General features: G+C 37.9%; 1 protein-coding gene across 5 annotated transcripts in view; it reads left to right on the top strand.

Annotated features, from left to right (window-relative positions):
- VCL (vinculin) overlaps positions 1 to 22,397 on the top strand; it is a 56,125-nt gene that overhangs the window by 6,983 nt on the left and 26,745 nt on the right. For all 5 annotated transcript variants that reach the window (XR_005860609.2, NM_205441.3, XM_015288203.3 and 2 more), the window contains exons 2-5: positions 11,649 to 11,719; positions 17,940 to 18,090; positions 20,005 to 20,113; positions 21,781 to 21,903. Coding sequence is in view for 4 of the 5 variants with exons in the window: in NM_205441.3 (NP_990772.1) it covers positions 11,649 to 11,719; positions 17,940 to 18,090; positions 20,005 to 20,113; positions 21,781 to 21,903 (454 nt within the window). In the remaining variant the exon portion in view is untranslated. The remainder of the gene's footprint in view (positions 1 to 11,648; positions 11,720 to 17,939; positions 18,091 to 20,004; positions 20,114 to 21,780; positions 21,904 to 22,397) is intronic.

The raw sequence follows: 22,397 nt of genomic DNA, 5'->3' as shown, positions 1-22,397 counted from the left end.
AGCCATGGTTTTTAATTCTTGTAAAACGTGAACGTTGCTGGCATTCATGTTTAAACATAACAATAGGAATTCATACTAGATAGCATTGACACTAGTGAATTCGGATAGTAAAATATACTCTGACTGTATGCAATTAATTTAGTGCGTGTGTATGCAGCAGTTAATGTTTCATTGCATAATTTCTTGCTTATTTTTTATGACATTCATCAAGAGAGAACTGAAGTCTAAAGTAAGAGGTTTGTGTAGATGAATGGAAGTGCAACGCAAAGGTGTGGATGTTGCAGGTGTTTGCATTTCAGAAGACACTGTGCTTATAAGATGACTAAGTGCACAGAGAATGGAAATGATCAAGAAAAGGCTGGATTTTCCATTCAGTTACAAATGTTTCGCTAGTGAGCTCAAATCTTAATTGGGAAGATTCTTCATGTGTAATATTTGGAAATAGGTCCAATTTGTCCCTGTAGTAAGTTGAGAACATAGTGCATTTCGAAGAATGTTTGAAGACTGAATGGAGAATCAGTCCACGTGGTAAAACTTGGCTTTGTGTACTTTGCCTAATTATTCAGGTCTGCTGAGGTATGACTTGCGCTTGGTTATGTCTTGAGACCAGAAGGCTGTGTGTGGAAACACTGAACAACTCGCTTGGAAGGAAAACTGCATTCTAAATTAAACAATATGCTAATGCTTCAGAATAATTACTTTGATTCTGAGTAATGATCCATGAATAATAATACTGGCTGGTGAAAGGGGAAAATGAAGGAGCAGAAGGGGAAAACAACCATTGTAAATCCCAAAACCTTTATCACCGAAATTGCCAGCTTTGTGTTGACTGTTTGATGTTCTTGAGAGCTCTCTTTACCAAGAGATGTTAGAGTGGTTTCCCCATAGATAGGGTGGGAAACTTGTGGTTATGTCAGGGTTCTCAAAAAAAAAAGAAAGAAGACAGAAATGAACTATTACTGTAGAAAACTTGTATGTCTTGGTGCTGTTGGCTTAAAATCCCCATGAAGAACCCCATATTAATAAAATAGTATTTTATTTACCATCAGTGGTTACACCCACATCACAGTAAATGTGATCTGATCACTTATCACTCAAGATACATTTCTCATGCTCCAAAGTCTCAGGGAGGTAGGACTGCTGAGAGTAAAGTTTTTAGTAAAGGCTGAGATGAAGAAGACATTGAGTACTTAACCTTCTTGGTTTTGTCGCCAAAAAAAAAAAGTGGGCCCACATTTTCCTGGGTCTACATTTTGCTGCTGATGTACATACAGAAGCGTTTGTGTTATTATAGTTGCCCATCATATTCCTCACAAAATTTAACTCTACATGGGCTTTAGGATCGACTGCATCACTTTGTATTTGGGTAGTATCTCTATTTCTCCCGAGTCACCTCTATTCTTGTGCTTCCTGTGTGCTTCCTTTTCAAGTCAGAGTTTAGTCAGGAGTGGTGTGCTTCTTCCATAAGGCCTTCTGCCACCTTTAGGGTGGACCAATCTTGAGCTAGGAGGAGGTAAATCTGGAAAATCAACCATTTCTTCAGAGTCCCTCTTCTTTTTTAGGCTGTATCCTTGGGTATTCCTTCAAGGTCCTTGAAAGGACTGTCTGTTCTCTGGCTTGAGAGATATCTGGAATGATAGGGCGTGATATCTGTATATCTGTCTATCTATATGGTTTTTTTTTTGGTTGTTGTTGGGTAAATTATGGGTGTCACCCTAAGTCACTGTGTGATGGCAAACAGTAACGGGTTGTCTTCTGCCTTTTAGGTACTTCTGTATTTCTTCTTGCAGTTTTCATTGAATAGTTCTTCTGTAATTATGGAGGTGGTAAACTTGTTGAAGGCTAAGCCAGGAAGTCCACATGAACTTTCTTGACTATTTCTAATTTTAAGCCACTTCCTGGGCATTAGCTCTTAAGTGGCAGAGCAGTCTGAAGACTCCTTCTGTCAGGAAGGGGTGCTGTTAGAAGCTGTTATCTGGAACATTAATTTCCCTACCAGCATTACTTCCTGTACTGTCTTAATGGCTTTTCTGTGTCTGGAGGAGGCTGTGTATTGCATTTGAGGAGGGAAGCATTAATAGAACTTTATTCTTATTTGAGCCTTGTTGTGTTTGCCTGCATAAATATTTCTTCAGAAGGTGCAGAAACTGAGACTTGAACCAGACTGGCTCTTAGTATGTGTGAGAGCCAGATATCTCATAAGGCTTGTCAGGAGTGATTGGGTTGGTTTGTTTCCTGGTGACTACAGATTTGGTTGTTTTGAACATTTGGACTGCTCACTTAAGAGTAAAATGTTTGCTCATAGGCGATGAATGGTTAACCTGTAAATGGGATATAGTAGTATGTAATTGAATGAAACGATTATTGCTAAGCTTTAGCTGTATACAAGCTGGCATTTCAAATCTCCCTATTGAAACTCAATAGATACCTTGTCACTTCCAACATATCTCTGTGGAGGCATTTGAATGTACTTAAAGTTGTTAATATCAAAATGTATGAGGTACTGAAGATTTATCTTAAATGTTATCAGTATAAAAATGCAACTTTAAATATCCCATTAGAGGACACTGGGAAGATGACTCATTGGTGCTGTTCTTCATGGGATGTCAGCTTGCTTTTAAATTTTAAACCCATTTTTTGTAGATTTCTTCCGAGTTTCCTATTTCAGACTTTCAATATGCATGGATGGATTTAAATATCCTTCAGCTGAGTCTGTGAAGCTGATTTCTTTTTTCTAATAGAAAGGTCACACAACCCACTTGGGGATAATTTTTAGTATCAAGTATGAAAACATGTTCTTTAATTTCTGTGTAACTTCCAAAGTTCTAGGTGCCAGCACTAGTTAGTAAGCTGGCCTGTATTTATTGGACTACACTGAACTTTACTTTCAAAAGCCTAGCTGTCGTAGCTTGTACAGCATAATACTTGTGCTGAATAATGGAGAGGTTAAACAAATGCAGTTTCTCAAACCTCACCAGAACAGCAGTAAAAAAGATCAGGTTTTATTTAGTGTGCTGTGACTAAAATGACAAAATAGAATAAAATAAAAAAAAGGGTTGTGAAGCGCCAATAACTGCTAAACCACTGAGTTGGCTGTAGCAGCTGAAGTACTACTTATTTCTTGGCCATACTTAATTAAAAATAAGAAAACCTTTTTTTCCCTCCTCTCAAAAAATAAAGGGGTAAGGTTGGGAACTTCAGTAAATTTTTTGTCTGGTTTCAACTTGACTTGAATCTTTCTCTGAAAAGGTAATTTCAGTAAGCATAGCACTTCATTTACTTCCGTTTATACTGGAGAAAACGTGCATTCCTGAACTCCCTTAGCTGACTGCACTGGCACATGGGCTGTCAGCCCAGCCCACCCCCCGTGCAGCAGGAAGGAATGTATTTCTGTTGATCTGATTGCCTTCTTCCTCTGCCCCCTGCTTCGTGGAGATTTTTTGCAAGACCAAACTATAGAATACTAGATGTTTCATCTCTCAATTGCAAGCTAACTTGTGGCCTTGCAATTTTTAATGTGGATAGGTAGATTCTCTGACTGTTCTTGAGTATTGCAGCCATGAAGCAGTTCAGTAACTTGTTTGAAGAGGCACAGCTTAGCCATTGTTGTGAAAGACTCTTGGATAGTTCTCTGCAAGAGGAAAAGGCATAAAACTCTTCTCTGTGTGTGACTTTTGCTAGAAAATATTGATGATGCTGAGCTTTTACTTTCTAGTTGGTTTTCAGGCTGGCCCAAAATCTTATATTTATTGTGTATTGCTTTCAGTGTGATGGTTGCTCCAAAGAGTTAATTTCTTCAGTTCAGTTGCTTGTAAATTTAGACCAACTTCCTCCAAAAGGACAGTGTGGTGGGGAAAAGTAAGCTTCTAAAATGACTTGAGCAGTTACCACCTTATCACCTACTGCTTTAAGTGAAACTAGTTCTGTGCTATCATGTGCTTAACAGTTTTCTTCTGTTGTTTTAAGTGTTTGACTGTGACCTTAGAGTTGTTCACTAATGCAAACTTTCTTGTCCTTTTCATCTAATCCAGAAATAATGTTATATCAGACACTTATTTACCTGATTTTTTTTTTTTAATAGACATTCACTTGGCAGAAATAACTGATGAAAGATGCTTTGTTACTGTTTGCAAATTATTTGTGGTGATTCCCATGGGAGTGGCTCATATTCTGCCTGCTGTATTGGTGAGCTGGTATTAATGGTCAAAACCAGCGTGGAAAATAGTCATTGTAATATCAAGTATTTCACTTATCCCTGGTTTATCAAAAACCTATATATATGTGTGTGTATGTGTGTGTATATGTGTATATATTTTAATGAAGGCCACCTACAATTGTCATTCTAATAAAGAAAAAGCAATCTGGGCAGAAAGTCCATTACTACCTATGAGGAGTTATAGTTTTAGTTGGTTTAGGGACTGTCTCTTTGTCTGATTCTATGTTTTCTAAATTAGAAGTATATATTCTTAGAGGTCACTCTGCTCTACCTGTAAAGTGCTTTTCTTTCCCTTGAACTGATCTGTGAACTTTTTGTGGTGAATTTTTTTGGCTCTGTTGATGATAATAAGAAATTTCTTGGTACCTTTGTTTGACGAAACACATGGAAGGCATGGAGGACAGGATTCATGCATCTTAGTTACGTGGAGGGGGCAAATTGCTTGTCTGCATGTTGGGTAATGTTTTGGTAGTAGCAGGTTGTCAAAGAAAAAGCAAATGTACCAACAGCGTAATTGTGCATAGTAGTTGCTTGCTGTTAAGTTGGGCATCTGAGTAAGGAGACTATTCAGCTCTATGATATCGTAAGTTATATTTTAGGGCAGTACTAATTAATCTATTTGTACTTAAGCAGCAGGATTTGTGAGAGGTGCTCTGAGACTTGCTGATGATTCACAGGTCTGAGTGTGTGGGAGAGAACTGGATGCGCTTTTCAAGTATGTGCTGTTTGGTATGAGAAACCTTTCTTACACTTCCTTCTAAGGTAAAAGTAGCTAATTCGGCTTTGAATGTTGTTTCTGGAGGACAATTAGTGTATTATTCCTCCAGATGAGTTTTGGAAATGGCCAAAGGTCAGAGCTGACTATCTTATTAGGTTGAAGTGGAGTTATAATTTGTCTTAGAGGAGTTTTCAATTCAGAAATGAGAATAATTCTGTGAAGTCTCACATACTTTAGCTCAATATGTGCTTTGGTTTCCTTTATGTCAAGTTATGTATCTTGGAACTACATAAAGCATCCAAACCTCAGCCCTGTTATCAGTACAGAATTAGTAGACATTAGCAGCATGACTAAAAAAATGTTTTGGTACCTAAATTTTCAGTTTGCCATATGGTTTTTGCTTCATACTTATGTATTTTACTTGGACAGCAGGATTTCCTTTGCCTCAAGCCAACTGAATTTGTCTTAATCTCCAGTGTAGACAGGTAGGTCAGCTTGCTGCTATTAGGGACCAGATGGCTGGAGTGTTCTAATTTACTTGACTTATTGCCAGAGGTCTTCGAAACTATGCCTTGCTATGCTTGGAATGTAGGCTACAGGGTGATCATGGGAAAACCGGGAGCCAATGTACAGCATCCATTTTGACTGAGAGGCAAGGTGGCTAGACTGTGATTCAGCAGTCTTTGTTTTTGTCTAGCTTAAAGGGAAAAAGAAGGTGTCCTATTGACTGCACAACTATGTGCATTGTTTCTTTGGCATAACCTGAAAGCCAGAAGACAATTGAACTGTTTCTTTAGACTTGTATTTCAACCTTTTATTGCACTGGCTTATTCTACTGCAGGTAAGAAAAACAACTTAGCTTAATGTTGTTTCATGAAGTTATATCTAATTGTAAGTGATGTGTTAATCCAGTTTTAAAATCTAAGTGAGAAGAGTAGTGGTAAAGAAATTGGGAACTTCTCTTCAATGCTTTTGAAAGAGCCTTTAAAAAAAAACATACTTTTTTTTTTTAGGTACAATAAAGTTTAACGTGATTTAGCTAAAACTCACTTTTTCCAATCATAGTGGAAGAGAAGGGTTAGATTGAGGAGTTACCTGTAACCCTGTTCTCTTAATTCTTCATTTAAAAAGAACTTTTCAAAATTGCTTGTCTCTTCTGCTGACTGTTCGCAGAAAGTTCAGCTTTACTGGAAGCTACAAATGTAATCTGGTCATAATTGTTGAAAGATTTGTGAAATTTGGGTAGGACCAATAAATATGACATACCCCAAAGTTGTTGGAGTTAACTGGTTAAGTTTAATGCTTTGCTGTTATGCCAAGATTCATGCAGTTCTGTTCTGCTACCACTTACCTACATGGATGATGATAGCAAGGGATCGGGACATGATAAAGCAATATTCACTGGAGCAGCTGTCTTAAAAAAGATCCTAATGTAACAGCACGGAACATCAACAACTGGATCTGCTCGATACTGTAAATAAAAACAAGAATCTGGATTGCAATCCAAATACTATGGCCTACAACAGTGAAGGAAAACAGAGTACTGAGTACCCTTTGTTTCTCTTTTCCTGCCAGGGCCCTTTGCCCCTTCTCAGAAGTTCTCCTCGTTAATTTAGCTCAAATGGCTGGTTTCACGAGGGGGAAACTCAACAATTGTGAGATAGTTACTGAGCCCTTGCCACTTTGAGCCCACTGAGACAAACTGTCCCTGAACTCAGTTCAAGACAAAGAACTGACTTCGTAGGCCTTCAGGGGTCAAAGCCTTGTGGGGATGGATGAACTCTATGAAAGGTATAGGATATACAACTGAATGTCATTAACTTCAGTCATCACTTCATTTCAACTATTATGTGTAAGTCTCCTGAGACTGTAAGTGAATTGAAAGTGCTTTCACAAGGAGATTTTGTAATCTCTACTCTTCTTTACTTTTTATTTTTTGATCTGGCCTCAAAAACATACTCCCGCAAGGAGTAGGCATAAATCTGGCATAATTTTGGCTGGCTTCTATTGCTGCTTAATGGATTATTCATGGTCTTGACATCTAGGCCCACTTTACATCCTGGAAAAGCAAAGAGAAAAAAGGACCAGCCAACCCTATGTCAAAGTTACTTAAGATGTTATAGCTCATCTTAGCAGGATTTCAGATACAGATCTCCAATGTAGAAACTGATTTCCTTGTATAGTTACAACAAATATTTCATTTTTTTTTCTCAGGGCAGACATATAAAGAAACTGTAAAGTTGCAGAGTGATTCATGAAGCTGAATTGATTTAGAACAAATTTTTGATGTGAGATGTGACAGTGGAAGTGTTACTGTACTTCCTGGAGGCTTGCAATACATGAAAGAATGCATAATGTGTCAACTAGGTGTTACTTCTTTTTAATGTGAGATGGCTTGTGATGAAGTTCCTTCTACAGCATACAGACTGGATGACTTTATTTTATGAGTACTCTGAATTTGTCAAGCAGAGGTTCTACTGTAGTTTATTCTTTGGGAGAAACCTCAGGCTCAGTTAGTGTTAGAGCCAGGGCTGTATGTGTTCACTGAATTTTGACACAGGACTGTTCCTGGGCTCCTAGATAAAATGGAGCTTTTGGAGCACTAATTTTTTCTTACTTCTTAACTAGGGAAGACAAGTTGCAAGGAGGTCTACAGTCCTTGTTAATGTCAATAGAGACATTCAGAAGAATTCTTGAATTTTGTACCCCTCTGTAGCAGAAACGCTGAGTCAGGGCCTGAGACAGTGATTGAGCACCTGGTGGGAAGGCAGGGCCAATCCAGGGGAGCTCAGGTGCATGCAGTGTACCTGAGTAACTAGAAGGGGCCGAGGCAGGATCCACCCCCTCCCAAACCTCACTGAAGGGGTAGCAGTGGAGGCAAGGGCATTACTTGTTGGAGGTCCCTGCCAACATGAGGCTTTCCTAAGGTAAGCAGCTCTTTTCCTTCATTTTGCATCTGTAGTTGCTAATTCTCATTTGGGCTAATTCTCATTTGCTGTAGCCAAAGACTTTGCCACCCTGCTATCATGGCTGTACTTTCTATCCCATTAGAGCATTAAATGGCTCCCCCCCCACCTCGCTGTAAACCACACTGAAAAAGGAGCAGCACCACCACCAAAAACCAAGCAATCAACTTTGGACTCCCATGTTAAATGTGCTGTGATACAAGCAGTTGGTTCCTCTGTTTCTGAGAGAAGTGGGAGAACTAAGATGCTATGAGGTGCTTGCACAAACTACAGCAGGATGCCACAAACTCCTGGAGAGCTACAGAAGTTGAAATTGTTTCCCCTTCTTGCTGGAGGACTGTTCTTATCTATATCCAGCAGGCTGAGAAGATAGAAAAGGGACCTTTGGCGGTCCACTTGTCTTTTCTGCAGCAGAGGCAGATATGACAAAACGGAACCTGATTAGGAAGTTTTCTTTTTGCTTTGCCATGGAGAAAATACCCAACAGCAGGAAACTGGAGACACACTGATCGGCTACTGATGAGTGGAAAATAAGAGTGTGTGAAATCTACAAATGAGGTTGAAATCTGAAAGCTGCAGGAACTCTCAGTCTTGTATTGGTCCTTCTAGCTGGAAGCCTTTTTCCAGCCTAGAAGCCTTTTCAGTGGTCAGTGTGTCCCATTTCCATAAAATTTATAGTCTTTCAGTCTCATGCTCCTTGTTGTTAAGTAGCAGGGAAGTAGCTCGTTCTTTCTTTTGTCTTGATTCAAGCCAGGTGCCTCTAATTGAAGTCACTACCTCCAGCAAAGAGAATGGAGACAGATGTGGATGTTTTGAAGTTGAAACAATGAAACTGACTTGGTAACATTTGCTTGAACTTCCCTTCCGGTCTGTAGCTCTGGGCTGTTAAAATCTTCAAGAAGTGAAGGTCTGGTTACTGTGTTAACTGGTGAAGAGTTGCTTTGGAGCACTGGGTAGGAGCCAATTAATTATTATTAATAAGCTGTAATATTAATTTCATGGAACTGATGGATGTCATGGAAACTGTTCCTTCCCAATTAGTTAGGGGAAGATTATTGTAGGTGATAAGTAAATCTGAAACAACGGTTGTAATCCTGTTCTTTCTACATTTATTCTATTGGATAGAAATAAAATAGAGGTTCCCATGGTAACTGTTCCTTACTAGCATGAAGCTCTTCTAGCCTGCCTACCTAAAATAGGGGATGCATAGATATTACATCCTAATAATAACCCCCTCCCCTCCCTTGGCATTGGAGTATTGATAAGGTAAATGAATCTCTATCTTGTGTTACACTGCAGTATTCCTGAAAATTGCTTAGTCCATGTAGAATTCAGCCTGAAGAAATGGTTTTCTATCAAAACAAGGAGAAACAACACCAAAAATCTCACAAAAACACTTAGCTGAAAAAATGAAAAGGGAAAACACCCAAGTATTTTTGGGGTTGTGTATTTTTAGTCACAGATATGGCTTCATGTTTTGAGAATTCATCTATTAAATGGTATGTGGTGTGTTATTTTCTTGTCTCTACACCTTGATGACAAATGCGAACTAAAACGTAGGCATTAATGCAGAGTTATGTAAATATGGAGTACTTTCAATTGAGTCACAAGGTTTTATGTTTAAACAGTCTTTGTAACTGAGACCTCATGGAAACTACCCCAAATGTTGTCTTGTCTATGGGATTTGTAGTGCTAAGGATTCAACAAGAATGCTTTTGTGATGAACTGGATGAGAAATGGACTGACTTCAGTGTTTAGGGTAAAGGCAGCTTCTGTTTGAGAAATTCTGAGGTTAAAGCTCCTCACAAAAACTTAAAATGGAAGTAGGTTCATCCTGCACATTACTTTAATTGGAAGACTAAGGGTTCTCGGTAGGTGTATCCAGGAATGCCCATGTATAGGCAATGTATGTGTATACATATTATAAAATGTTAGTGTATCTATAACTAGTGGGTAATGAACTTAAGTCTATCTTCTTAAGAGGCTTTTCAGACGGAATGAAGAAACATTTTTTTGTATAGGCTATCAAAAACTAGCAGTAACTTATATGAACTGTACTGTAATTAAAACAGAAGTTCTCTTGGTTGCTCATGTCTGTCTGTTCAATGTAATATAGCAAGTTGAATGCTCATTCTTAGAAAGCCCGTTAAAGATCTTTCTTCTCTTAGTTGCAAATAAGCTTTCCTGCCTTCTTTAACAAGTATATATCCTCAAAAAACATTCTATTAAAAGGAATTGAACAGTATGCAGGTTTGGACAGATGAAAAAGAAAATTTGAAGGCATTGAAGTTTCACCTAATGGCTTTTGGAAATAAAAATATTACTGCTAGTTTCCAGTGTGCGATCTCCTCCTGTGTCTATGCAGTGTGACACTATAATAGAGTTCAGGCTTTATGCAAATGTTCCTTTTCCCTGTGGTCGTCTTCATGCATGCTCACAAGGGAAATCAAGAAGAGTAAAGTGCAGTGGAAATAACTGAAACAACTGGTGTACTGTCCCTGGGTCATATAATCCTGCCCTAAGAAACGGAGCTTGAGATGCATCTGTAAATGTACTCTTGAGGCACTACTGTGAAGTTTAGGAGTCGTGGTAATGCTGCAGTGCTGTGTGCACAAAGTATGACTTCTGGGTTGCAGGGAGCACAGAGGTGGAAAACCATTGTAAAATTGAAGACCATTAATGTCTCAGCACTTTCCTCCATTACTTGGAAGTATCTACAGTAGTACTTTCAAATGCAGCTCTGGTTAATTTAAGGATTATTAGTTGTAGGTTAGACTGACTCTTGAGTCAGTACTGGGGCCAGTGTATGTCTGTAAAACCTTTGGTCTCCCTTTCCCCCTTTCAGAGAGAAGGGGCACAGCAATTTTGGCAAATGGAGTAAACGTGCAGCTAAGTGATGCTTCCAGAGAGCTGCACAGTGTTGGAATTGGCAAGTGCTAGGCATGCTGACACACTGCAGCTTCTGTCAAAAAACCCAGCAAATCTTCAAGTACCAGCTGATGGAGGGTTTTTTAGTGCTATCTTGTCTAGCTTGAGCAGGCCTGGCAGCTCTTGACGCAGGCTAGTGTCTGGGCTAATGACCTTCTGCTTTGTGGTGCCTTTCTGAATGGCTTATTCAGCTGGAAAATACAGTGAACAAAGGAGCTGGAAATATTTTGTCAAGTTAGTGATCTCACAGTCTAGAGAGCCAGCTAGCAATTATAAAGACTTCTACTGTATAACACATGAGTTAGTATATAGAAAAGCCCAGATCTATCACTCGATTAGCTTCCGTGTAATTATTTCTGTCTAAGGATGGTGTGGATAGTGAAGTATTTTCAGTAATTAACCAATTTTTTCTAATAGAGTGGGCAGGTTCATTAACAAAGCAGCTTTTTTAAACTTGGATCTTGGTTTCTGACTGGTGGGTTTGGAGGGAACAAAACCTGCAGAGATAATAGATTTTGTTTGTTTAAATTTTCTTTCTTCTCAGTGCAACTAAATGCAGCAAACATAGTGTTGTTTCTGTGGAGAATGAGGAGGGGGGTGTGTGTCCTGTCAGTGGAGGTGTTGGAGGGAGAGGACATAAAAATTTCTAATGCAGTGAACTAATTTGGTACGTAATGGTATCAGAACTAGATACAACAGCAAGTAGCCTAACTGTCATGAGGTACAACTACTATTTTTTGGTTGTTCTTGTTGCTTTTTGTTTTCATCTGGGCTTTATGCTGACATTCTCAATCTTAAGTATAACTTCTTTTTCCTGCAGGTTGGAAAAGAAACTGTGCAGACAACAGAAGACCAGATCTTGAAAAGGGATATGCCACCAGCATTCATCAAGTAAACTCTTTTTTATTGTAAATTTTCTGCTGTTCGTATGGGGAACCTGTTCCAATGATGAGTCAGTGTTACTCACTTCTGCTGTACGGATTAGAAAATACTCTTGTCTAAATAGTTCTCTTTGGAGACTTGAGGCTGACCTTTTTATGGAATTGTTTTTTCCACAATGACTTCTCTTGTTAGATAAGTATACATATTAATAAAATCTAAGGTTTAACTTCCTTTACAAGTAAGAGATTTCAGATTAGTAACTACATTTAACTACATGCTGTTTATACTTTGCTTAACAGTTTCAGAGCAAACATGCTATTTTCAAATGTTTCGTGTTAATTTGGTAGACATATGCAAAAGTGGCTGTATACACAGAATATTTGTCAAGGCATCGCTATGGCGTCAGAAGGTTCCCAGGGGAATCTGGGAAATGAGGTCTATAGGTCAGACACAGCCTTGAAGCAAATGGTCTCTTCTGAGAACGGGAGTTAATAGATATGAAATACATATGCGTATGTCCTTCTGTGGATAGAAAGTGTGCTTTCTAAGACATATGCTTCTGTTCTTGGAAACACTACAAGCATGAAAAGGAGTAATTCAAGTTATATGGTATACGCTGATTTCCAAAGTTTTTTGCAAGGACTGAAGGCTTTTTAAGAAAACAAGGTATGCACAGGTTAATAAGAAAAGATTTTACAAAGAAAAGATGAAAAGTGAAAGGAAAAAATACAGAGTTAGCCCGGGCAAAGATGAGAGGTAGTTGGTGGTGCTTTAAAGTTCTGTGCTTTTTTAGCATGCTCACAAATGCCCTGTAAACCAGGATGAAAAGTGAGGTGAAAGTTGCTAATAACCCAAAGTTTCTTGCAAGGAAGTGAGATTAATGCTTGAATGAGAAATTACAGCAGGAACATATTAAACTGATTTATTTGATTTTAAGCATGGATGAAAATATTTTGGAAAGTCTGAAGCTATGCATGTGTGGCAGAGCAGTGGCTCTAGCTTCTGAGATGTTGGTTGGCTCTGAACTGGCCATTGAGAGTAGTAAGAGAAAGGTTCTGGAGCTGTAATGCATTGATGAGAGCATCTGTAATGTGCTCAGCAGGGGTCAAAACATAAGCCAGATGTTTATCAGCCAGGATTGAGAGACCAAAATGTCACCATATACTACTATACTATGCCCTGAACACTGCGTGGAGAAGGTGGAAATTTCCATTTACCTTTCTGTGCGAGAACTGGATGGCTGCACTGCATTAAAGTAGTAGTTCATAAAGCACCAGTAGGGAGGGCTTATTTGTACAGGTCATGTACTGTTAAAAATCTTCATGTATGTTTGGAGAATGACAGGCAAGTATTCAGGGGAATCCATTGTAGTATATCAAATAAGACAAACTACAGGAAATCTTAAGAACTGAAATCAGTTGGAGGATGGGAGAGTGCGCAGAGAGAGTAATGATAATTGTTTATACTGTTAACAACCTTCCAAAGGCGTATACTTGCAGCTACTTTTGGAGACAGGATACTTAGCTAAATGGGGCTCTGATACAGTCCACTGCGGTATTTATTATGCTGAGTTCCTTCCTAGTGATCTTGTTTGGCTGAATTGTTTTCTTTCTTTATTTATTGGAAAGTGTGTATGGGCATGTGTTGAAATGAGATGAAAACATTTCTTGCTGCTTGGTGAGTTGTGTATGAATGTGCAACTCTGCTCACTTTCTGAGATGTGCAGATCTTTTCTATGATGTGTAGAGTTTTTAGTTAATTTCCAGCTTCTTGTTCACAGAAGTGTGTAAGGGATTAAGGGGAAAACAAAGACTTCTCAATTGCTGCACTGCAACTAATCTTTGATCAACATATATCAGATTCTGGAGACTTACATAGCTCAGTTACTATAAAAATGAGATAGAAGCACTGGTGTATAGTACCATGTTATACTGAGAGTGGGGACATTCTCCAGCAATTAATGACTGCTTGGACTGTAATATAACATAAAAAGTGGGATACAAATCTATACCACAGTAATGAAATGTACTGCATGTCATACTTAATATCCTAAATGCAATAACATGAATTATGAATGTCCAATGGCCTTTATAAATGATTACATGCCACATCTTTTTTTTTTTGTTAATGTGGAGTTCATATCAAAATGAGTTTGTTTCTGTTAACAGTTCCTTGCTAATGCTGTAGAGCATTCTAGCTGTGTGTGCTGTAGGAGCAAGCAACAGTAGTGAGTGAGCTGCCAAGGGAATTGCACCTGTTTCTGTGTTACAGGGCAGGACTTGGATGCAGGGGGTGAAACAGATGAGGGTTATTTTTCTTTTGAAGGGCAGGGTGTTTCTTTTTCTGAGGTGCTCATTCAGAAAGTTGCAGTCCTCTATAAGAACTTTTACTAGCACTTGTCTGATGGAGTAAGAAGCAGCCTGCATGCACTAGTGCTGCAGTCTCTGTGCATAATTTTACCACTCAAAGTTGACACCAGACTGGAAGAAACCTGTCTTTGATTATGAGGAAGATGATTTGTTTAGTCTTGTTAATAACTCAGGTTTTGTCTTGCTTGGGATTGACACTGAGGGTTCATAATGGGTACGTATGATGGTAATGTGTCAGGTTTTCCAGTAGGAGTGTGATTGCACAGCGGAACTATTTGTTGGCTGCTGAGAAGCTGTCATGCATCCCTTTGCTTGCTGCTGACATAAACCACATTGGAACTACTGACCTAGAGTTAAAAAATGCTGTTCTTTATCTCAGTTCTCTTAGTCCTGAGGGAGTATGAGTAATGCCTGTAATTTTTATCAGATGTTTTGCTGTGTGTTCATGTTACTTGTGAAAATTTTAATGTATAGAAGGAAAAAGCTGCAGTCACAAGACTAAGAATAGTGTAACACCTGGCTGGGCGTAAAAAATTCTGTATTTAACTTGTGCATTCAGACTCAATACATTAATTGAGCAGAAATGCTGTTCTATACCAATATGATTTCTGTGTCTGAGTTGGAGCCACATTGCTGGTCTATATTAAGAATTCATTGTTAATCTAAATAAAAAAGCAAATCTGAAATAGTTCTAAACTGTGAGTAATCTGAACTGTAGTGAGCTTACTCACCATGACTTGACTCATCAGAAAACGTTATTCAGACATCAAAGGCATTGCTGGCCATTTGAGCAGTCATCTTCATTTCAGTGCTAAAACCTAAAAAATAAAAACAACAAAGCTAGTTCAGCATAAGCTGATTTTATTTTATTTTTTTACTCCATTAGTGCAAAGATGACAATATCAAGAATGAAGCTGATTCACTATTGAAAATAGTGTGGGTGGAAGTAGGATGACCTGTGTCAGTCAGCTGCATGCAGCACTTGGCTGGTGCTAACATAGTTCTATTGTAATTAATCCTCCAAAATAAATACACTTAAAATAGCTTCATTAAAAAAAAAAAAAGTTGTAATATTATACAGGGTTTAGATTGGATTGGCTGTAAAACTGAGAAAATGCATGTGTTGTTATATTTGATGTATGTGTAAATGCTAAATCTTCTGTAATTGGGGGCATTGTGAGTAAAGTGAACTCAGTGATATTATTGGGGTGATGTGTAGAAAGATAGAGGTAAGTCACTATAAGTTAGGTTGTATCATGGTCTTGCATTATTCCAACTGTTCAGCTGTCTCTGTCCTCCTACATGGTTGTTCTTCGGTACAGTATGGTAAATGGGTAGACTTCTTTGCCAGTGAAGAGATGTCCCGCCCACTGTGGCTAGTGGTTCACGTCAGCTATTAATGGGAAACGTTTGGCTGAAGCTTCTTGCAAGAAGTCCTTACAAAAAAAAAAAAGACTTAGTCAATCTTCTAGCCGTTATTTACTGTTAACCACACCTCTGACACTCCAAGCAGTACTTCGTAACATTAAAAAAAAAAATGAAATGTTGTTATGCTAAAACTGCCAAACTGCTCATTTTGTTTGATATACTGAAAAGCTGTCCCAAAAGTGGTGTTCTCAATGTTATGAAGATCAATACCAAATCCTACTCAAAAGGAAGCCGAGCAAAGAAGTAAAATGGGAGATGCTTTCACAGTGTTTTTTAGCAACTGAGCTTTTGTGAAAAAATGTTAAGAGTGGGTTTTAATGGCTTTTGAAAGTATGTAGGCATTTTGGCCTATACAAAAATGATTACATTACAGTTGTGATATGTGTACGTCTAAGAAACCAAGCATCAAAATATGTCTTGCTTAGTGAACACAGCCTTTCAAATGAGGTGTTGTCTTATGTTGAGTACAATTTTGCTTTCGCATCTAGCAGTTATTTGGCTGTTTTCTTTCTTGCATTTAGAATTTTTATTTAAAAGCCAACTCCTCGAATATTAAAATGAATTGAGGCTTTTCTGCTGTACTAGTGTCTAATTTACATAGCATTATAGCATGTGTGGGCTCCTTTACGATCTAGTAGTCTAAGCTCTTCTGGCATTGGAAGACCTCCAGCTCTGATGTTTTTTGAGCATTCCTGTTTCCTTCTTCAAACTAGAAATAGTTTCTATTGTCAGGTTCTGAATGTAACAAAGAGTAGGTGATGGTGTGGCAACTCACACAAATCATTAGCGTTAATTAATTCATCTCTGCATTTTTAAAGAAGTTATTTAAACTTGAAATATAAATGTCTTAAAATTGCTATATAAGTACATACATATCTGAAGTTTTCTCCTGCTCTGTAATGCTTGAGGTGTGGTTTCTACTCAAAAAACAAAAAATCATAAAATAGCCAATGCTATGTCTCAGCAGTGCTTTAGAGGAGTTTTTGGCTGAACACTCACCACAGCAAGGAAAAAGCTTGGCAGTATGGTTGATTTTTGTGAGGAACGAGGAACTCACTGCAATGAATGTTTAGGCTTATGGGGAAAAAAAAAAACCTAAGTAAAAGATTTGCTCCCTTTTCCAGTCTTTTGTTTCCTGCCATGTATGCTTTGCAAGTACCTGGGGGCAGCTATTGTAGAAAAATCTCTCAGCTTTTTTTGTATGTGGTGCGTGCTCCTGAAACCTTCCAAATGCATTGATTGGGAAGTTTATTCAAAATAGACGTTGTACAGCTCATACTCAAGATTTCCTTGTGAAGGTTCCACTCTTCAAAACTGTAAAATAAATCTCTGAATTTTAGCAACTTTATTTTTGTGCTCAAGTATGGTGACTTCTGGGGATAACGCATGCTTACCTTCCTTTCTTTTCCAGAGATAAAAAAGCCAGCTTTGAGGTAGTCGTTAGTATTAAACAGATGACCATGAAATTGAACTGTAGGAAATGAAGTGTTTCTGAGCTGACTGAATAGGTTGTTTGTATAATCCCTTTCTTGGCAGATTTGAAAAGAATAAATTTGAGAAGCAGGGAAATGTAATTTAGTGCACTCAGTTGACTTTGATAATATGAGTGAGTACTTGGCATAATAATGAGCAGACCATTCCCAATTTCTGCCTTAAAGATCTCCTGTGCATTCCTACTCTGTCATGAGCTCCCACCACCTGATGTGCAGAGCAGATGTCTTGCTATAGAGCAGGTTATGGAAGGGTCATCGGACCAATTTGATCCGCTTAAGGGAGCCATTAGCTAGAAACTTTACTTTCTGGAAAAAAAGTAATAATGCTTTCTTGTAATGAATTCTATTTCTAGTGTAACTAGTATTGGAAGCAACCATAAAGTTGTGTCAGTTGTGTAGTAAAGAGTGTTTTTGTGGGGTGTGGGAGGGGTACAACTGACTTTCCCAGTAGCATTTAACTGAAAGTATGAGAAAAGAGTGTGCCCAGGAGGTCAGTGGAAAAAAAGGGCTCTGGTAAGCATAGGGAAAAAGTTGAAAGATAATTTTGCTGTACTGAAAGTGTTTGGCTTTTGGAACTTGATGTAATTTGAATGGGCATGTGGCAATCAAGCATAGAGCCTATGTATTTACATTGCTCTTTAAGAAATGAAAGAACAGGGGGAAGTCATGGTCAGTGTCTTCAGCAAGTACAGTTATGAGTAGCATAGCTAACGTGGAATTCAAGTCTGTATTTTGTATTCCTCTGAGCTATCATGAAGTAATTAAAACAATCAAACAAAACCCCACATTTTTGCTGTTTGAGCTCTTGATGTTTTTTGAATTGTTGTATTAATGGCTTGACAGAAATAACAGTAATTAAGTTAAAAACAAATCCTTCAGCATTTTTTTTAGTCTGTTGCTTTACAAAGTGATCAGCAAGTTTTGTCTGACTTTCCACAGAGTAGAGAATGCCTGCACCAAGCTCGTTCGAGCAGCCCAGATGCTGCAAGCAGATCCTTATTCAGTACCAGCTCGTGACTACCTAATTGATGGATCAAGAGGCATCCTTTCTGGAACATCAGACTTACTTCTGACATTTGATGAAGCGGAGGTAGGAATCCTAACACGAGTGACTTAGGTATCTGCACAGTAGTATTATTAATTTGAATATCTACCTAACCAAATGAACAAGCGTAAACTGTTGAACAGTTGAATGTGTTTTTTATTGCCTTGTCTTGATTGCTTTAGATGGATTTTGCTTTCCTTTCTGTCAGAAGGAGCTTAGTCTTGATGGGCTGTTTTGTTGATGTCATCTTTGTATGACACGATGTTTGTGTTGCCGGATTCTGTCAACCCTGTCTTGCATCTTCCTGGTGTTTTTCTATATTCCATTTGCTATACCCATATCTGATATTTTAATTCTGTGTCTCTCTTCACTGAGAAGCCCAGCATCACTCGCTGATATGTCTTTGTTTGACCCATTAGCTGTAGCAGTTTAATTGATTGTGGGGTAGAAAGATATTCCAATTTTGGGTGTCTGACTTGTCAACCAGAGGATGTGTTCTGATAATTCTAACAGTTGCTTCACTTGGCTATTGTGCAAGCCGAAAAGTGGCTCTAAGGTGCTGTTCACAGTGCCTCAGATGGAAAAAAGCCAGAAACACAATAAAACTTGTTGTTCTTTAAAAAGACAGGCAGGTGTTGCTATTGAGTGTCTTGTACTTGTAAGCTTCTCTTATGTTATGGGTCTTTTTTTACTCTTGTAATGCTTTCTCTGGGAATAGGGAGTTTTACACTTATCTAAATAGCAAATATCGTGCTGTTATGGGGAAATAAAGCTAACTCTTAGAAATGCTCATATTGAGAGATCACTGCAAAGCTGAACTTCAGAATCAATCTGAGAAACTGTGTTACATGTGCTGCTGTTCTGAGTGATCTACCATGACATCATCTCAGTCAACTCATGGTACTATCAGTATGTTTCTCTGAGACTGAGAGAATGCTTTGAAATGTCTCAGATTTCATATTTCAGTTCTTTTTGATAGATGCTACAAAGTGCTATGGGTCATAATTGCAAGGAAGCTAACATCTTTTAATCTCCCCTTTTCCAGTGTTTAAGAAAGAAATTGAGTTCTGTGGAGTTAAGACTTCAGTGAACTCTTGTCTCTAACAACTTTGTATTTAAAAACAAGAAAGTAATCATCAACTTTTGACTAGTAGGAAGCTTAGTGTGTTTGTATCCTGCAGTGCTTCAAGATACACTAACATTAGTACAAAACTAAAAGTGAATTTTAAATTAATTGATGATCTATTCTAAGGGTTGAATGCTTCGTGAGGTTATTCCAAATTAAGTGTTAAGTCATTTTCCACTGTGAATTCTATGTGGTGTTGTCAGACATTGTGGCTCGAGAAGTAAGATGATAAAGCTAACTGACTCAGGAGAACTGTGTAATGAAACATAAACTAAAAAAAATCAGTTACTGAGGCAGAAATCCAGAGGTAACTCAAGTACATTCTTCATAGACAGATTTTTCTGAAAGGAATAAGAAGTTGGATCTATCTTCCCTACCAGTATAATGCTTTATCCATATGTGAAGCTGTGTAGTGAGTAACAACTCCTGTGAAGATGGTAGAATGTGCTTTCTCTGTAGTTGAGTGTTTTCTTTTAAATGATTTTTAAATTTTTAATAGATGAAATTGCAAAAGAAAACATAGAGCATGCCAGCATGTGTATGTGCGCTTCCTGATAAATTCTTGATACTATCCTTTTAGTTCTCATGTAAAGTGAAAATATTAAAAGGAGGCTTTTACGTTTCTGATTGGAGCAGTGCTGATTAAACATGGTTTTTTGTAAATTCAACACTCTCTAAGATACAAAATAGTAAGTCAAGCAGTATTTCAGACACTTGTGATTGCCTGTACATAATGTTAGCATTAATATATTCTGTTCTAATTATAAGCTTGCATTTCTAATTCAAGTGTAACATTGCTTCATCAAATAAGTGTTGGAATGTTTCTTTTTTAGGTCCGTAAAATCATCCGTGTCTGCAAAGGAATATTGGAATATCTGACTGTGGCAGAAGTAGTAGAGACTATGGAGGATTTGGTGACATATACAAAGAATCTAGGGCCAGGTTTGATATGACCCATTCTATTATAAATATTCTAAGTGCAGTCTTTTTTTTTTTTCCCCTGCACCACGCTTTACCAACCTAACCAAGTTCTGAGTGTTCAGATAATGATAAAGCAGTTGGTTTGAAACTGTCTGTTGGAAAGAGTTTTGAACTACAGCATGACAGACTACGATTTTGTGATTGACATTCCTTATGAATGCAGGATAATCAAGATACTGATAAATGATATGTACTATACAGGCAATATGTACTGTATTTTTTTGTACACTGCTAGGTAAATGGATTATGTATGCATTAGTAAGAATAAAACAAAAAATTGAGAAGTGTACTGCCTGAGATAGTTAGGTCTAGTAGGAATTTCTTAGAGTAGTAGGAACTGCATGTCATATATTAACATCTTAATGAGCTTGCTGATATAGATGTCTTACTGTATAATGCAAAAGCCCAGCTGTTGCCAGAAATCTTTTCTTTCATTATTTGATGTTCCATGGCTGCTTGTTACTTCACTGTGCTAACTCGCACTCTTTCAGTGGTGGAAGTATATGATGAGGAAGTGAGGCACTAAGTTGCTATCACTCATCAATCTCTGTGATCCAGTGTTTCAAATGCTTTGGTTTCAGCTAGAATAAGGTAGTTTAACAAAAATATACTGTATAAAGTAGGTACTGTGTTGGAAATGTAGGAATGTGTTGCAGTGCAGTTAAACTGAACTAAAGAATGCTTATCAAGACTTTACGTAGGAAAACCTAGCTCATAAAGGAAATGGGGTAGTAACAGTCTAGCAACTCTCACATCACAGAACGTGTTTGTATGTACTTAAACATTGGATAATTTTTATTTAACAATTATACTCTACCCCATTTTTAGATATAAAAAAAACCTTTAGGTTGCATGTGAAGATAGTGTTCATTAAATTTATGTTCCATGTGACATTACCTTTAGCTAAACTGACTTTTGCCTCATTTTGAATAGTAAAGGATCAAGCAGAAAGGGCAGTCTTCTGTTTTTATTTGCTGTTTTTCCTGTTCAATTTCAGTTTCTCTGTGGTCATTATCTTCCATGCCTTTAAAATGTTCCCTAAGCTTTTCATTTTTCTCTATTTGGCTCAGTCACTTAGGATTTGTCACTGAACTTCTTTGACTTAACTTCCTGTTTTGGGTGTATGATGGAGATATGAGGACTTAGACAACCATGTGATTTCTTAGGCAGAAGTGATCTTCTCTATCCGTGCTTTGCATAAACAGTTCATCTTGTGTTTCTGGCATGCTCTACAAACACTTCAGGAAAAGAGCCTGAACTACATGTTACTTAACACAGTCCATGCCCACAAAGCTTTTTTTGCCAGTAGGGCAAAAAGGGGGCTTGAGATGACATGATGTTTTGAATTGGTTATTTTGGTTATTTTCCTATTTTCTTGCTGGTATTTTAAATCAAGAATTTTGAATCTTCCATTTTTCTTTGCATAGTGGCTAGATTTTGAATCACAGACTTCATTGAAACATCTGGAATACAATTTAAAAAATGGATCCTAATATTAAAAAACGGTTAAAGTGTAATTGCCAGTACTCATTAGACTTTGTTCTTGTTTAGAAAGCTCAGTTGTTGCAAATTAAACCTAATATTGCATTTCTGCTCTTCTGATTATGTTCAATTTCTTTAATCTTAAGGAATGACAAAGATGGCGAAAATGATCGATGAGAGACAACAGGAATTAACTCATCAGGAACATAGGGTTATGCTGGTGAACTCCATGAATACTGTGAAGGAGCTATTGCCTGTACTTATTTCAGGTATTTTTTTACTTAAATAACATAACTCTGAGTTGGTGTCTATTCTTACCTGGAATTCAGTTGTTTTGTGTGCATGAAAAAATACCATCCTTGACACTGCTTCTGTACTGGTGGCAAGTAATGATATAATATACTTGACTTTTTTTTTCTTTGGATCTCAGCTTACTTGCTTGATAAAGCACTTCAGCAGTTGTTATTTAGTACATATGCCTAACTGGCTCTGTGTTAATATCCTTAACTATTCTTACAAGGTAAGAGGCATGGTCTAATGGAGAAGCTGAGCTGTAACAAGGGAGAGGTGTAATGTTTTGGAGCTTTCCCTGTGGACTGTTGTAGCGTTCCTGGCTCTGGTGTACCATGTACTTTTACAAGGACATAACATCCTGCTAGCATCACCATTTCCTTTTATGTGAAGGCACTGGCAGTATCTCACTGTGCTGAGCCATGTATAGGCAGGCAGAAGAGATGTTTGCTGGTTAGGGCAGCCTGTGAAA

This window comes from Gallus gallus, chromosome 6 (genome assembly GCF_016699485.2).
Source record: "Gallus gallus isolate bGalGal1 chromosome 6, bGalGal1.mat.broiler.GRCg7b, whole genome shotgun sequence".
Taxonomy (NCBI): domain Eukaryota; kingdom Metazoa; phylum Chordata; class Aves; order Galliformes; family Phasianidae; genus Gallus; species Gallus gallus.
Note: the sequence above shows the minus strand (reverse complement) of the source record. Positions and strands in the feature narration are given on the sequence as shown.